Raw genomic sequence first — 17,663 nt, 5'->3', positions numbered from 1 at the left:
TGCCACAGAAGTTGTGATTCCCATGAAGGTCCCATGGCTCTGAAGAGGGCAGAGGGGACACCACAAACCATCTGACTGCAAATGGGAGTGCCAGGTATTGTTGTATTGTCAGTGTAGGAAATGTAGCTACACAAGCACCCAGGCCAACAGAGGGGAAGGGAGCAGGAGTACATGGAGAGGTGAAGGATGTGAGATGGCCCCTTTCAACAGCAGCTTAATTTGATCATGAAAAGTTACCCGTAGGCAGGTCAGGAGATGGTAACTGCAGGGGGAGAGATGAAAATTCACTGGAGCTGGAGCACAGTGGGGAGTTTCAGCAAGAGTTTTACAATCTAACAGCAAAGGTACACCATGTTTAGATCTACCATTGCCTTTGCTTGATCATACAGGGTCTCTATGGGCATCAAGTGTTGGTTGTTGACAAGATTCATTCCCGCAGGATTGGCTCCAGTGCTGTACACTAAGAGTAATAATGACTCCTTGCAAGACTGCTCATATTAATGTACCAGAGAAGGCTTTTTATCTCCATCAGAGAGATAATGGGCCTAATTTTGAGCTTTTTTTTTTTTCTCAGGGTTTTTTTGTTGTTGTTCTACAGCAACTGGAGGAGCAGATTGGCCATTTTTCTGTGCTTGACTGTGTGCTGGTCTTCCGTGCTTCCATAGCATGGATGGAGGAGTGAGCATTGTAGAACATTCAGCGGCAGTTTCTCAGGAAAATGATGCTCTGTGGGGACTGTGAAAGAGGTTTCTCCTCTTAGCACTGTGCTGTGCCAAGAGAGAACACTTTCTTCTTTGCTTCTTGCTTCTGAACATCCTTCCTGAGTTTGAGGTGGTGTGCAAAGCAGGGCATGCTGAGAAGCACATTATCCAGCAGCCCTGCATTTGTCAGATGCTATTAAACAGCAGGGAAAGAGAATGGAAGAACTGGTGAATCTGTCACATCCTGCTTGTTCAAAAGGTTATTGATGCTGCATAATTCATCAAAGCATGACCAACCTAGTGTTGGGGGGTCTGCTGCCAGAGCTGTCCAGTTACTGCTTCTGTTGCAGCTGCCCATAAAGCAATGATCCTTGTTTATGAAAATGGCCTCTGATTTTGTGTCTGCCCATGAGCCTTTCAATTAGTACACGTAAAAGGATCATTCTTGCCTTGGACTCAGATAAAAGGTGAAGGTCCTGTTCACTGAGAAAAGCTACCGTTTTGACATTTCCTTGTGTTTTGCAATGTAATTGAAGTAGGGAAGTACTGATACTTTCTGTGCAACAGCAGTCCTGGGAAATTTTAATTGGAAATATTATAGTGCCTTTTTTTCTCCCTGACATTATTTATACAGTGTTTGGGATTATTTTATGTTCCCACAGTTAAAGTATTTTGATTGATCACAGTGAAAAAATATGCTGCTTTGTAATGTTTGGTTTTGAATTATTTCTTTAATTCCTAATAGCTGTAATTTCTTGATAATGAAGTACTGCTTGATGGGAGTTGCAGATCAGAAGCTTGGCAAATTCACTCTGAACCTCTCCTGTTGCCCAGTTTGCATCTCTGGTACTGCATCATGCAATTTGGTCCAATGAAATTTGGTGTCCTACTGTCTAATGTAGCAATAGAGGAATATGGTGTGTATGGCATAAGACAGATTCAGGTGTTGATTCTCATGAAGCAGCATGCTGCATTGGAAAAAATGGGAGTTTGTGTTCCAGTGCTCTATCAATGCAAAAAAAAAAAAAAAAGTAAAGTATTTTTTAGGTTGGATATTTCCTCTGTGTTTCCTGGATAGAAGATTGAAAATGTATGTAGCTAGAAAATTGAAAGTATCTGCCACAGTTTGAAAATGCTCTTTCATATGCACAAACTAGGACCAGGAACCAGTCTGCCTAAAATCTCACTTCATTATAAATTCAATCCAAAAAGTTACCAGGTTTCCTTGGCCCTGTAGGCAACTCTTCATTGAATAACTCCTGGTAAGTCTGTGAGGTCTTTAGGTTCACCCTTTGTTTCACCAGCACAGGGTGAGGAGAGACATTTCAGGGAGACAGTTATTTATATCCTTCCTAAGCTCTGCTATGGGATGAGTTTAGTCCACTGGAGAAGCCTGGAAAATCAGATCCCATCAAGACTGCTGAAGGTGGTGACTTCTCCTGAAATAAGAAAGTAGTTGGAACACTGCCATGAGAAGGGATGGGTCTTTGCTCAGGGCATCTCCAGAGGGAATGCAACCTGGGTATGTCAGGGTGTAAAAGAGGGACCAGATTTCCAGGTCACGACCAGAGTTTTGCTCAAGCAAGGTGTGCAAGAGACCTTGGGCCAAAAAGTAAATGAAAGAGGGAGACTTCTCTAACCTAGGATTATGCAAGTGGTGTGGAAGAAAACTCTAAGGGCATTTTGCTTCTTGTATGGGTTAAAGTTAAGTTCATACATACCATAGGGAGAAGGAATGTTAGATCCAGTTCTCCATATCTACAGATGAGTCTGGCTGCTTCCCAGCTGCTGGGGTTGCTGTCCTGACTTTACACCCACTTGGGCCTGCCTTGGGTCAGGACCTCTGCCTTCCCAACCAGCAAGTGATACCTGAGTCCTTACGGCATCTCTCAGGGGTGCTGGCTGCCCCCGGCCACTTAACCCATTGCTTTCCACTTCACCCATGGGTATTTATGTCACTAGGTCATAAAATAATAAAGTTATTTAACCTCTAAGATCATCGAGCCCAACCATTAACCCAGCAGTGCCAAATCCATCACTAAGCCATGTCACTACATGGCACATCTACCCGTCCTTTAAATACCTCCAGGGGTAGGAACTCCACCACTTCCATGGACAGCCTGTACCAAAGCTTGACAATTCTTTTGGTGAAGAGACTGTTCCTAATATCCAGTCTAAGCCTAAACTGGTGCAACTTGAGGGCATTTCCTCGTGTCTGATTGCTTGTTATTTGTGAGGAGAGACTGACCCCCACCTGGCTACACCCTCCTCTCAGGGAGATGTGGAGAGTGATAGGGGTCAACACTGAGGTTCCTTTTCTCCAGGCTGAACATCCCCAGCTCCGTCAGCTGCTTCTCATCAGATATTTTCTCTGCACTTTTCACCAGCCCCTGTTCTTGCAGTCACCCAGCCAGGCAGCTCTGGATGCCAGGAGGGTTGTCCTCTGCAGGTGCTGCTGTTCCCTGCAGAGAGTGGGGTAAAAGAATGAGGAAGGCAGCCATCCTCCACAGGCTTTTCAGAGGTGGCTGCCTCTCTCCGTGCACACAGTAGGGGATGTGGACAACTGGGATGGACAGGTAGGTACCTGTCCTGTTTGTTCCCAAGCCCAGGCAACTTCACTTTCAGAGAAGTCACCAAAATGAGGTAGTTGGCAAAGGCAGACTTGACAGGACCCACTGCTTTCTTTCAGATTGTCTTACTGATGAAAATGTCCGGGTTTCTGGGCAGGAAGAACCACAGGGCTGGACTGTCATTCTACTTTGCAGGCCTTTTTTTTATCTCAGCTCAGCAATATAGCATTAGCAGCAAAATAAAAATAATATGCAGAGAAGGACCCATAAAATCATAAAATATCAGGGCTACCTTCCACTCCCAGCTTTAAGAGCTCAAGTGTAACAGGTCCACAGCATTTCGTCTGACTGCTTTAACCTCTCATGGGTGGTTAATACTACCTAGCAGAGGAGTAAAACGTTTAGAATTGTAAAATTCTCTTTCAATCTTGATAGTAATTACCTCTTAGCAAAGTTAGTGCTTTGCCAACTCGAAGAGACCTAATCCCCTTCTGTCATAGGAAGAGAAAAAATGTAATAGCTGTGAGAACTGTGACGCTTATTTCCAAATAGATGCCTCAGCATTTTGATATTTTCTGTGGGATTAACTAGTGACCCAGGAAGGCTAATACATATGCAGAGCTTTTATTTGCTCCTGTAACAATTTGCCCTGGAGCAAATTGAACTGTGTCATGAGAAATGGTGCTGTTTCACCTCTTTCTTTGTCAAATGAAGGAAAAAGACTTGTTAGCCACATAGTAACAATTTGCAACTTATTGTCATTTCAGGGAAGGTTTCTCCTTGCCTCATATTTCTGCTTAAGTTTCTCTTTTTCTGTTTTCCAAACAGAAAGCATTGGCATTTTACAAGCACAGAAGCCACACAATGAAACACGTAAAAGCATCTGTGCTAGCACAAAATAGAACTGAAGCTCTTTCTGTACTGATCTGTTGCACTCACATAGTTGCTTCTCTCTCAAAAAGGAGGGATGATTTGCTCTGCTCTGTATAACTCTGGCTCCTAAGGGTGGCTTTGTGCTGTGCCTCTGAGGCTGGTTCTGCGAGCAGCTGTGCTGATGGGCACAGGCAGCGATGGCTGCAGAATACTAATGCTGCCACTGGCTCCCACAAGGCTCCACTTCTGAAAAATGCTTTAGCCATTCAGTGTCCATGCACCATGCTGAGCAACGGGAGGGTAGAAAAGCCATGATCAGGGATTTTTTTTTTTAAATGCAGAGCAAGAAGCTGACAGCAACGATGGCTCTGTGCTTCACATTGTTGTGCCCAAGCTTCTTTCAGAGCTGCAGTCATTTATATGCATAAATATCAAGCCTGTCACTTGTTGCAGGCTTTAATAGCATTTTGTGTAACACAGGAATCAGAGAGAGAAAAAAGCAGAACATCTTGTATTCCAGTCTTAGAAAATGAATGACTGTGTAGTTTTCAGGTTTCAGGTTTTATCGGATCACTGTTCTCAGCAATTTGTTTTCCTTCGTCTTCTGCTGTCTGATGTAGAGGACCAAGAGAGCACCTCCCCCCATACCCCTTTTGTCTTTCTCTCACACTGTGACTACCCACAGGGAGTATCTCAAAGAATTACCTACCAGTAATGATTGCCACAGCTCTTTTTGCTTCCAATTTTTTTTCTTCCATTAGCCTTCTGACAAAGTCACTCTACATCACCCATTTCATGCAGAGATATGAGAACTCTGCTGTAATTGTATTTTTGATTATTTACTTGGTTTTTCTTTGCCTCCCCTAGGCAAGATGCTTGCTTGCTATTTGCTCTACATACCATATCTTTCTGCAGCTTCTAAATTGAGGCCAGTGTTGTGTTTACCAGTCATCTCTGTCTACAAAGCTATGCAGTTGAATATAATTTTCTCTGGGTCTTGCAGCTATTCTCTATTGAAAGACAACTAAAATACACTACTCGCACAAAGCTGCTTTTCCATTAAAGCAATTGGTGGAGTATCACAAGAATGTTGTTCTGATGCCAGGAGGGAGAGGTTTGTACTGATTGCTAAAAGGAGGGGGAATAGCCTTTGAGGCAGTCCCCTTATTAAATGTGGTCTGCGCAGTGAAAACTTGGGAAGCCTTTCTAAGGCTTCTCACATTTAGGCTTTGTGCCGAAGCTCAGGGTCTCAGACATGGAGGTGGTTTCGGAATACCACACAAGGCGAACCATTTCAGAAAAAATATCAAAGTAACTTGATTAATTTAGTAAACTGTCTTGGATCACCATGCCTCTTTATTGGCTGTAACTCCAGCAGAAGAAAGTAACAATTTCTCCCTAGACCTAACCAGCTATTGCTCTGCTGGGTTATCAAAGAAGTTTCAGGGACAAACCAGAGATAGAGCCCCTGTGAACATTGCCAAGATTAACTAGAGGAAGTGTAATTTTTTTTGTGCCTCCTCCCTTTACAAGTCTTCTCTAATCTTAAGAAAACCTTGAAGCAGTAGTGTTACAGGCTTGATAGTCTGAAGATACAAACAGTGAAGGATTTGTAGGGACCAGTGATACATTTTCCTAGAGAAGGACCTAAAGGCTTGTCTGGTTTTGTTTTTGTTTTTTTTTTTCTTTTTTTTTTTTTTTTTTACTAGCTGTATCAGTTAGTCTAATAAAAGATATTAGCTTTCTTTACAAACGTTGCCTCCAGGATGTAAAACACTTAACTGTGTGTAAAATTCCAGTGTCAGGGTGATGGAGTTCAATGGTGTGATTTCCATGCCCTGAACCAATTGGCAAAATTGAAGACAAGGTGGGATGAACACTCTCCCCCCTTAACATTCTGTGCATCATTTTTGTCTCTTACACCCCCATGCTACATCAGTATTTTTGTATTTCCTACCTTTCAGCTGTATGGAACAGGTCTTTTCTAACACAGAAATGCACATTGAGTAGCATCTTTTGGATGCTAACTCAGAGAAACAGCAACTCTTACAGTATGCATGATGAAACTTTTCTCTGTCTTCTGATTGTTTTCTTGGTTGTTATATCACTGTACATTTTGTTGTAGTTGTTTACTACAAGTGAGATTCAGGGAGATGGAGGGAAAAAAAAGTCTGCTGTGACTGACTAGACTATTTCTCCTTTAAGGATCACCTAAGTGTTGCCAACTTGGTTGCAAATCTTAAAGGACTTTTTTTAAATATTTCAGGTGAGCTTTCCGTGGAAGGCATACAAGACCCATTCCTTGTTAGTGTGCATATTATCACTGACCCAGGTGAATCCAAGACTCTTCAGCAGGCCATTGATAAGCTTCTAGCCTGGATCCATCCAGACCTCCAGCTGTTTCGGGTCTCAGAAAGACGAGTGCCCAGGAAGCGCAGGAAGCCCGTCAAGGCTGGTGTTTCTCAGCCAGCCCTTGCTGTCATTCTGTTCCTGCAGGAGGAGTATGGAGAAGAACCCATCTTGCAGCTCCATGAAACTTTTCAGCGGCCACCTTGGCATTACCACCACACAGAGCTAATGCATGGGAAATTCCTCCCTTACATGCCATGCAGCCAAGACTTTTACACTTTGGCTCCAGAGACTCCCCTGTGGGCCATTCGCCCAGTGCACTACGGGAAAGAAATGATCCGCTTCACCATATACTGCAGGAGTGAAAATTTTGTGGACATCTTGAAACTGTATGAGCTAATACTGAAAAGACCAATGTGTCAGAAGAAAGCGGACTTTTGTGTTTTTCCTGTCTATTCTAACATGGAAATAGACATTCAGTTTTCTTTAAAAAAACTCCCAAAGGGACAAGTTCCAGTGAGGACAGAGTCAGCCGTGCTGGAGTTCAGAGTAAAAGATGTGGGGCAGCTTGTGCCTCTCTTGCCCAACCCTTGCAGCCCCATCAGTGAAGGCAGGTGGCAGACAGAAGACCATGATGGAAATAGGATCCTTTTGCAGGTAAGCTCAGTACACAGGGGAATAGAAGCATATTTCTTGGTTTTGTGCAGGAAAGCTTAACATGCATTGATAGTTGCCCTTTGGTTGGTTCTTTTGCTCTATCCTTGGAGCAAGAACCAGGACAGTACTGCTGAAGAAAGAACTTGAAACCCCTTGCTGTGCTGTGTAACTGATCACACAAACAGTGAATGATGTTATCCAGATATCAGTCAACCTCAGTCTGTGCTAATGAGATGAGATAGCTGTTTAAAAAAATGAAGAGAGAAGGAATTATGAGCCCAAGTTGAAAAAAATCATGGCTGGTGAGTGTAGTTTTGTAAGCAGTATGGACACAGAACTGACAGGGAGTTTTAAAATAGCCCTCAGTTATGAGACTTTTATGGAAGACAAGCAGAAGTCCTAATGGTAGTCACTATTTTTTAGCATCGCTGGGTGACAAACTGCATCTTTCTTTTGCACAGTGATTATCAGGATGAAGTGAGAGGTGATGAAGGAAAAGAAATGCGCCCTGAAGAGCAGTCTAAGAGAGACATTCCCACAGACTCTTTCTGAACTAATCTCGAGTGCTCATAACAGAGTCCTGAGAGTTTGTTAGAACATCTGTAGGCACCATATCTGGGCAATATATCAGCATGCTCTTCTCCACTACACCACATCCAAAGCAAATAAAAGGATAAGCAACAAACTCTTAATAGCTGCCTGCCCTGCAGAGAGGTATCTGTGGCAATCCAGAGCCAAGTTAATGTGCATTCTGACTCTGCAGAGGCATTTATTGCTGCTTACATATGAATCCAGGAGCACAATCCCTCATCTTTATAAGGCTGTTGTTCAGGTTTCTAAGGGTATTTTCTTTTGGAGTGAATTTCATTCATATGGCTTGTCCAGTTGTCTGACCTTATTTCTGTGGAAGGCCATTGTGGGTGCCATCCTTTCACCACACAGATCTCCCAGCACACAGAGAGGTGTGTACAGCCCTCTGTAGCAGAGTCACTCTGGGTTTGTACTTCCTGGGACTGAAATTCCAGGCACACAGACATCTCTGCTCTGGTGAGTCATGTCCCGGTGGTAGTGGAACCTTTTGATGTTGCTTTGCGGATGCCACCCTCAGAGAAATCCCATGCCAGAGATGAATAACACTTGTAAAGGGCTGAGCAAGGCAGTTTCCTTGCCCACCTGGCAAGACAGTCACCAATTTGTCAGGGTTACTGGTTGCACGTTAGACATACCTGTGTTAGCCCAAGGTTAGTTGCAAACTGAGGCTGACAAGTCATCACCAAACTTACACAGAGCAACCACACTCACCTGTGTCCTCTTTTCCCTGTTCTTCCTCAGGAGTTTTCTGCTCTGTGATATAACTTTGGTGTATGGGACCTTACACTAGTTTCAAGCAAATTGAAGGGAAGGGTAAAAACAAACAAAAAAAAATAGGGCTTCTAAATAGGGCTCTTGGTTTAAACCCAGCAAATTTTCAGAAGTAACAAATGCCAGGCAGTACAGAAGTAAAGTGAGACTTGCTGAGCAAAGAAAATCAAAATAAGATTTTAGCCATATGAACCAAAGGAGAAGAGCAGAAACCTGCCTAAGGATGGCCTGCAAGTGCAATTGATTTTCATTTTCTGTTCTCATTCATTGTTAACTACTTAACAGCCACCCAGCAGGTGCAAGCAGGTTAATACCTCAATTTATGGCAGGATGGTCAATTAATGAGAGGAAATGATGGAGCATGGCTTATAGGAAACATCAGATTTAGCTATCCATGGACTCCTTATATTAATTTAATTCATTCTAAGTTCAAAGCAATTACAGTATCTGACACTGAAAGTAACAGGACAACATTTTGACTTCTCACAGAGAGTTGCTATTAGCAATATTATCCATGCCACAGCATTAATGATAACTTTATCTTCTTCCCAGTTATATAAACTTAAACAATGACCTCTCAGTATTTTTCAGTCTCCATATCAGTTGATAATTAGTAGTCCTCAGAATGGTTTTGTTTACTTTATACAGATATTGCATCTTTTTAAAATTATAGTTGTCTATAATAGTCTACCAAAAATGGTAGACTAACATTCCTGTTAAATTGCAGGCACTGTTTGAAGTTTGAGTATACTTCCATGTTTAAACTAACAAGATGTGACCTCTTGCTTGTCCTGACAGGGAATTGGATACTTGCCAGCCAGATTGATCCATGTTCTTAATCCATTTTGCAAATGCAATTATCAAGGGGCTTAGATAAAGTCAGTTCAAGAGACAACAAAGTTATTCATGGGTAAGATAAATCTGTTTATTGCCAATAAACTATTCCTTCATTTGCAAGGAAGCTCTTCAGAATTATTTTGTCACAGTAGTTTTTAAACATTGGCAAATTGCTCCAAGGGTGCAGCTATATAACAGCGCAGGCCAAGGGTTCAGTTGGCTGGAGCAGGAACAAGGCTTAGGACCACAGTTGCATCCTATGGGAAGGCACCCACGCTGCTTCACCAGAGATAAGCCCAGAAGCAGGAACTCTTGGAAGCAGTTGTCAGAGCAGTGGGAAGAGTATGTAAATAATGCAGCTAAGAATATCCCATATACTGTTATACTGAGTATACTGCTGGATATATAGGTCTTGCCCAGATTCTTGGCTGCCTCTGGGCATAATCCACACAGAGACAGATGAACTGCTAATCAACTTGCACTCCTGGCAGTGCAATGTGGGAAGCAGGAAAGGTTAATAACTGATTGGACTGGTTTGGCCATGCATGTTTGGGAAGCAAGGATAGTGAGTAGAGAAGAGAAAGTGCACAGATGTCCTTTTTAAATCATTATAACATCTCTGGATAAGTATGAAAAGTAAAATAATATTTTGGCAGGATTTCCTAGCCACTCTGCGTGAGATGAATCATGCAGACATACCCAGGAGGAAGGTGGACACCAGAAAAATTAATATCTTACCTAGGTAGAGACCCAGCATTTGCACTTAAACTTAGGACCTGCTTTTGTTTTACATGCCAGACAGTCCCTGTGCAGTTTATGAGGTGTCTATTTTCTGCCTAGTGTTGCTTTATAAGGCATCCTTGAAATAACACTGGGAATATTAACAGATCACAGCTTATGAGGAGGTAGAGGGATTCTTTTTTTTTAGCTGATTTGCTGAATTAATCGGCCAATGTTCTTATCTGTATGGGGCAACTGTAGTCTTGATTTGAAAAGTGGTATCGTGTTTCAGGAGCAGAGATAATGGCCCTAAGTGATGCAAGGCGCTGGGACAAGAGGACTCCGTTATGACAAGTGGAAAAAGAAATAAGGGCAGCTAAACCAGGGTCAGAGAAGGCAAAAAGACAAAAACAGGCAAAGAGAGGGCACTTTTGCAGAGAACAGTTCAGTCTGCAGGAAGGGAATGGATGTGAGAAAGGGCCTCCAAGCTTGCTGAATTATTATACTTAGTAGTGCGGATAGAGCAGAATTGAGCACAAAGAGAAAGAAAGGCAAGAAAAGCATCCAGTGAAAGAGGTTGCCCTGAGAATCTGTGGATGCCCCATCCCTGCAGGTGTTCAAGGTCAGGCTGTATTGGGCTTTGAGCAGCCTGGTCTAGTGGAAGGTGTCCCAGACCATGGCAGGGGGTTTGGAGCTATACAATCTTTAAAGTCCCTTCCAAACCAAACCATTCTTTGTCTTAGGACAGGCAAGGATGTGTACAGGGCACCTTTACAAAAATTATATTTATTTTCTTCTAAAACTGGTGACACACTTTCAGAGCAAAAATTTACTGAGTTGGGGGAGGTGCCATGAACTGATTTAATTAATCTACAAATCTAATACTAGTCTCCTGTTTTTCAAAATATTTTAATCTATTTTTTCTTTTCCTTTTTGTGACCTAAGTGTTTGGTTGTCCTTAATGCTAATATCTGTGTTTTGGGAGAGCACAGAGAATCAGTCACTAACTCATGTAAGAGATTTTTACTTGTTTTTCTTCAGCCTAAGGTACTTTATCCAGTTAAGTTCTGTGACATACTGGGATCTCTTACAAATCTGTACACCCAGCAAAAAATCTTGAGAGTGAATATATTCTTGTGTTACAAAGCACTCAACTTTTATATTTTTGTAAACACATTATGAGCCACTTTTCAAAGAGGTTCAGTTTTAAATCAAATCTGTGCCTTTTGCCTTTTTTGGAATGCTGTGCTTCTGACTATTTGCCTTTCAAGTAAGACTGTGATGATACTGAGGACTAATCTCTGCCACTTTTTCTTATGTTGACTTTTTTTTCCCTCTGGATCAATTCCACTGGTTTTAATACAATTAAATAAACACCATCACGCTCCTGTTGAGCAAGGCAGGCAAAATCTGGGCTTGAGATGGTGATGTCATTGCTGTGCTGGCTGAGTCCTGACCTCAGCAAAGCCTTGCTGGCAGTTCTTAATGCAGATAATGCTTAAGGAGATCTCTATCTGCTTTCTTAAAAAGCAGATAACTTAAAATAGACTGCAACAACACTCATGGATTTTTTTGTCCTAGGTCCCAGCAGCCCAAGTTGAAAATGTATTTCTGAAAGGTTCACCCCAAGTTGTTTATGGCATTCCTGGATATTCATCATGAAATTCTTCTGCAGCCCATTGTAAAACACAAAGACTCTAAATCCCTCCAGGCTTCACAAAGATTTGTGCAGAGATTATAAATGAGCAGCAGATTAGCACCAGATGTAAAAATCTGTTCTGTTAGAGAGCTAATCTGTTCAGTCAGTGGCCGGGTTTGCTGTACATCTTTGTGGCAAGGTCTGACAAACCTTCCTCCCTGCATTTGGCATTTTGTTGAAACACAACGTGTCACTTTGCATTGTGTCTTTGTCCTCTCAGGTGACTGACGCCCTCTCTGGCATCTCTCTGGTGCTTGTTCTTGTTGCAGGGAGCATGGCTGTACCAAGCAGGGCTCTGCCAGGCAGCAGGGGGGCAACAGCCAATGCTGGGAGCTGTGAGAACACTGACCATGAGGACTTGAAAAAGAAAAAAACTCAGAAAAGGTGCAACTGTTTTCAAAGCTGGTGGCAGGGTTAAGGAGGCAGAGAAGCCTCCTCCAAAAGCTGAAGAGGAGTGGTCTTGGTGCATGCACAGGCTGCATGCAGCACTCAGTGTGCTGTGCCAAGGTGGCACACAGGAGCACAGTCAATGGCCTTGGCACAGGACAAGGAGCTAGTTTTGCCTGACTTTTAATCCTGGCTAAATTGTTGAATCCTCTCTGTGATCTCTGACAAGTTGGAGAATGTAGATATAGAAGAGTCTTATTAGTCCACATAATCCAGTTCTCTACAATCAGGATTAGCCTGTAATCTTTATTCACTAATATTCTGTGGGATGGAGCTTCTGACACGCTACCTGTGGTGCAGTGTTCTACCTGTAGTACACTACTGCTGCTTGGACTGTCTGGTGTTCTCACACCCAGGAAAGTCTTTGGTCACATTGCTTTAAAATGAAAATATTAAATTATTATCTCCCCATTATTTCCCATTTCTGCCCATATAATGAAGAGCGGCATTGGATAATAGGTCTTCTAAATCTTAACTCATCTAAAAAAATTATTGAAGTGAGCAGTTCCTCCTATAAACAGCTGTTCAGAAATAAGTTGTATTAGTGATGTCACTTGATTTGCCCTGCAGGCAGCCATTCTGGGGGCAGTTTGTGCTTGCCCTCTTCTCCTCACCATCCACCATTACCTCCTGCCAGGTCAGCTGGGCTTGACCAGAAACTGTGACCCAGGAGCAAGATTACTATAAAATACTTTGTGTAAATTTAAATGTCTCTATCTGTCTGCAGGAACGTTAAAAGAACTAGGAAGAAAAAGGTTTAAAATGGCAAAACCATAAAACTAATGTCTTACCTAAAGTAGGTTGTCAGCTACAGTCTGTGTTGTCCCTGTAGTCGATGGGTGTGTACTCAGTACAGCCCAAGGACATAGAAAGCACTTCAGCTAACCAACCAGACACAAGAATTTTTTTCAGGGAAAGCTGAATTGCTCTCCAGACCCCACTGGCTCTATTAAGTAGACTGCTAAATCTTATTTGTGATGTCTATGGGCTCTGCCTGATGTATGTGTGGTAGGTGGTGTGACCTGCACAAGGTAAAGGCAAGGCTTTTGTACTGGCCCCAGAGATCTCTGCTGTCTGTTCCCAAAAGCCTTGTGTTTTCGGCTCCGGTTTTCTCCAAGGTGCCAGAAGTGGTCTCATCCTTTTCACAAACAGGAAGACTGCACTTGCTTTGATCGTTTGTTTCTGTGGATGCTTGATCTGCCAAATTGTCAGCTTAAATCTCCAAAAACAGAAGTATAGTGTAAAAATAAGATACAATGAGGCAATCCATTATTTTACTGAGAAGTAGAAGTGTTCTGAAGGTGCTTCTGTTGATTCACTGAGCGTGGTGGTTGAGTTCATGTAGTGTATCTTATGACAGAGCTACTGCAGAGTGAAAAAAAGGGTAATTTTTTTGTTAATGCTAACAAAATATAATGAGAATTGTTTTCTTGGTCAAAAACATCAGAAGAGTGCAGTGGTCTGTTTGTGGACTTTCAGCATGTCGGATTCTTATTTCCGGGTTATCCAAAAATGTCTTCAGTTAAGAAAGAGCTGGTGTTTTCCTCATGGACAAGCTTTTTATCTTGCAGAGTAATTTTTAAACAAATTGGCTCACATATTGCACTAATAAAATAATGTTATTTGTAGAGGTCTAACATGATTTCTGGCTAATGTTTTGTTGACAACTGAGTCATTACATTTGACTCTTTTGTCCTCAGGTTCTTCATTCATGTAATACTTTATGACATTAAGGGAAACAGCTTACTGTATTACACAGAAATAGGTTATTAATTAACATACCTTATTACAAGTATATATAGAGAGATTACATATGTATATTTATTTACCTACACCATCTAAATGAACTTCTGTGGTTTGGCTGTCCTATAATCTCTAGTAAGAGATCATGAAAGAGCCAAGCAATTTTTGCAGATGTGAAAATCCTTTTTTTGCCTATAAAAATCACTTCAATAAAAACCAGAAGATGGCTATGACAGATCTGGGTCACTAAGACAATGTGATGTGCATGAGCAAGATGTTAGAAGCAGCAATGTATGGAGCTCTTTTAGAGACTGGGTACAAAGAACCTCCTTCGTTGCCAGGTCTCAGCTCTTTCTGTCATGTCATATAATCTGTTTGGTAAAATGAACAAGCTCTGTCTTTATCCATTACTCACCCCAGAAGATTCTTCTCCTTCTATTGTTATTAGAAACCTTTTATTAGTTTGTGGTTCCATTTTTTAATGGATAGTTCATCTTATTATATTTTTTTCCCTGTGGCTCCATCTTTTTCTGTTCAAATTTATTCTTTTTCACATAGGTGTGATTACTGGAATCATGTGCAATATTCCAGATGAGGCCATAACAGTGTTGTTTGCAGTGGTTTTTCAACTCACTTGAGACTGCCCAATACTTTGTTGTCACAGCCTTGTTCCTTTAATAGCAGAAAGAGATCAGGATATCCAGGTCTTTCTCCTCTCCTGCTTCCAACTGACAAGTCCCATAGCTGAGATTATTGTTTATTCTCACGAGCATGATCTTTCACTTTGTCCAATTTGTTCCTGTCCCTTTTGGAGCAGAGATCAAGTGTTTTTATTACATGAGAAATTCCATTTAGAAGACTTTAAATTAAACTTCTTGAAAGGCTAATTTCTAAAAGCCTCACTGAAATAAGGGGGAAGGTGAAAAACCTTACAATTGCTCAAAAACAGTTCAGTTACACAGACATCAGTGTATAGTCCCATAGGAAAGCCACCTGGGTCCTGCTCATGTTAACTCATCATTTGTCACAGCTGCTCTTCCCATTCAAATGCTTAAGTTCAAATGATGGCTAGGCAACTGAATCCTGCCCTGGCACTGAGATTCAGGTCCAGATTTGGATCATAACCATGAGTCTGAGTCTTCAGTCTAGGTGTCTACAAGCAAACTGAATGTGTGTCTGTAATGTCGCTGTGAGCTAGTTAATAGAGCTAACTAGGTAAGACAGAAAATGTGGAAGACTTGAAAGAAGTAGTAAATCCCCAGTGAGAAGCTTGCGGAAGGCTTTCTGATGTTTTAAAGGAGGACAAAACAAAAAAAAAAGGTAAGGAAGAAATAAGATATTATAATTATATAATATACTTCCATTTCTTTATTTTTTTCTTAAGCTGTCCACTAATGTAGTAATGTTGGAAGACAGACTATGAATAATCTGAGTAAGTCAGTAAGAAGCGAGAAATTCAAACTAGTGTAATTCAGCCCACAAGGCAAGGCTTCTCTACCATTTATTCTTGTTGTCTTGAGGCTCCTTATGTAAATATTTGGGATTTTGGCAGGGTGGGTCGTCTTTGTTATTGCAGTAAAACATTTGCTGCAAGCATACTGACTGAAGTCTGCTTCATAATTATTTGCAGCAACAACTCAGCAATGGAGACTTAGGGTTGTGAAACTGCCAATTCTGTATTAATGTGATCTTCTTCTCTCCCTCTCCCAACTGCAGCAAGCACACAGTTGGTGCAGGAAGTCTGCAAAGCAGAACAAGCAGCCATATCCATCTGTGTCAACAGATTCCCATTTCACCACTCTGCCAGCCTTTCTTCCTCAGAGCTACCGATCTGTCTCTGAACAGCCACAAGAAACGGGTCAGAAAAAGATACAGCACACGAATGGCCTTGGTCATTATCTTGGTTTCTCCCAGCAGGACTTGAGACATGGTGATCAAGGAGACTTCACAGGCAGATCCAGGAGTGCCTCCAGAATTTCTTGGTCATTTCAACGAAGCAAGTCTCTGTTCTGCTTGCCCACAGTGAACTCCTCTACAGCATCAGAAACATTTCATTTCAGTGAACCATTTCAGTTTTTAAACACTGGAACACCTGCAACCAGGTTAAAAACATGGAAATGCAGCCCCAAGCTTAACGTTGATGACTTGGAGGATGCCCAAGAGACTGATGTGGACACAGGGATGAAGCTGTCCTTCTCAGACCTGTCTGTGGTTTCTGCATACTCTGCCCTTAATGGATTTTGCAATGAGTTGGAAGACTCTCTTCCATCACAGAAACAAACTGTCAGTGGGGCTAAACAGGCAGCCACCAGTGGAAGGCCTGTATCAGCCATGTGCAATACTTTCGAATCAGTTGATGGTTCACTGCCTTCTCTTTCAGAATGGTCTTCCACCTCTTTCATGTCAGCTTCTCTCTCCGAGCAGCACAAAGGGCCCTTGAGAGCAGCTCCCTGTTCCCTGGATGATCGTGTTTGCCCAGCTTCACCAGTTAATGAAGAAGAATTTTATATCTGAAGTGTCTCTATCTTACACCTTCCAGAGGAAACACATTCTACTTGTGAATGACAGCAGTGGGTCCACCCTGAGCTTACAGAAGGTTCCTTGCTGAGGAGAAGGTGATACAGAAGTGTATTAAATATTTGAAGGAACTACTCAGAGCCCTCCGAGACTGGCATTCCCAAACTGGGCACAGTCAAGAGTCTGAGTAAAAAGTCTGAGATTGCACCCCCTATCTTTGTACTGGAGAGTATGATCAGCACAGAGGCTTTTCCACGGGAGCCCAGGGTGGATGTTTTCTAACCAGCCCTAGGACTGGTGGTGAAGGAAATGCCAGAAGAGGCACATAGTATTCCATTTTAATTTGGCAAAAAAATGAGGACTAATTTGTGAAACCAAACAGCTTTAACTTTTCTGAGAAATTCCCTTAAGTCAAGAAAGATGGGTAAAGAAAGGGGTGTTATTTCCCTTTACAAGGTCCCAAAGGCAGCTGTAAGCACAGCAGGTCCCAGCAGCACAGCTCCAGTAGGGGCAGGCAAGAAGTTTCTTGTGAGGAAGCACTTTCCTTCCAACCTTTGAGAGCTGGCAATGGTAAGGGAGGCAGAATCACACAAACATCCACTTTGGAAGAGGTCTTCAAGATCATCTAAGTCCAAGTGACAACCTAGCACTACCATAATCACCCCTAAACCATATCCCCAAGTGCCACATCCTGATACCTCTGGAAGACTTCCAGTGACTGACCCCACCAATTCCCTGGACAATTTATTCTAAGGTCTGATGACCCTTTCAGTGAGTAGTTTTTTTCTAATATCTAATCTGACCCTCCCCTGGTGCAAGTTAAGGCTGTTACCTCTCCTCCTTTCATTCAAGATATGGCAGAAGAGACCAACCCCCACTTCAGTGCAACCTCTTTTCTGGTAGCTGTAGAGATCAGTGAGGTAACCCCTGAGCCTCCTTTCCTCCAAACTAAGCAATCCCAGCTTTCTCAGCTGTTCCTTATCAGACTTCTGTTCCAGAAGCTTCACCAGCTCCATTGCCCTTTTCCGGACATGCTCCAACACCTGAATGTCCTTCCTGAATTGAGGGGCCCAAAACTGAACACAGGATTCAAGGTGCAGCTTTCACCAGTGGTGAGTACAGGGGTCAATCTCTGCCCTGGTCCTACTGGCCACTCTATTCCTGATACAGGCCAGGATGTCATTGGCC

At 42.3% G+C, this 17,663-nt stretch overlaps 1 protein-coding gene across 1 annotated transcript in view; it reads left to right on the top strand.

Annotated features, from left to right (window-relative positions):
* FAM124A (family with sequence similarity 124 member A) overlaps positions 1-16,472 on the top strand; it is a 36,596-nt gene extending 20,124 nt beyond the window's left edge. Inside the window, exons 3-4 of the mRNA XM_062514743.1 lie at positions 6,411-7,150; positions 15,675-16,472. Of these exons, the coding sequence (XP_062370727.1) occupies positions 6,411-7,150; positions 15,675-16,472 (1,538 nt within the window). The remainder of the gene's footprint in view (positions 1-6,410; positions 7,151-15,674) is intronic.
* Positions 16,473-17,663: the final 1,191 nt, after the last annotated feature.

Source organism: Cinclus cinclus, chromosome 2, assembly GCF_963662255.1.
Source record: "Cinclus cinclus chromosome 2, bCinCin1.1, whole genome shotgun sequence".
Taxonomy (NCBI): domain Eukaryota; kingdom Metazoa; phylum Chordata; class Aves; order Passeriformes; family Cinclidae; genus Cinclus; species Cinclus cinclus.
Note: the sequence above shows the minus strand (reverse complement) of the source record. Positions and strands in the feature narration are given on the sequence as shown.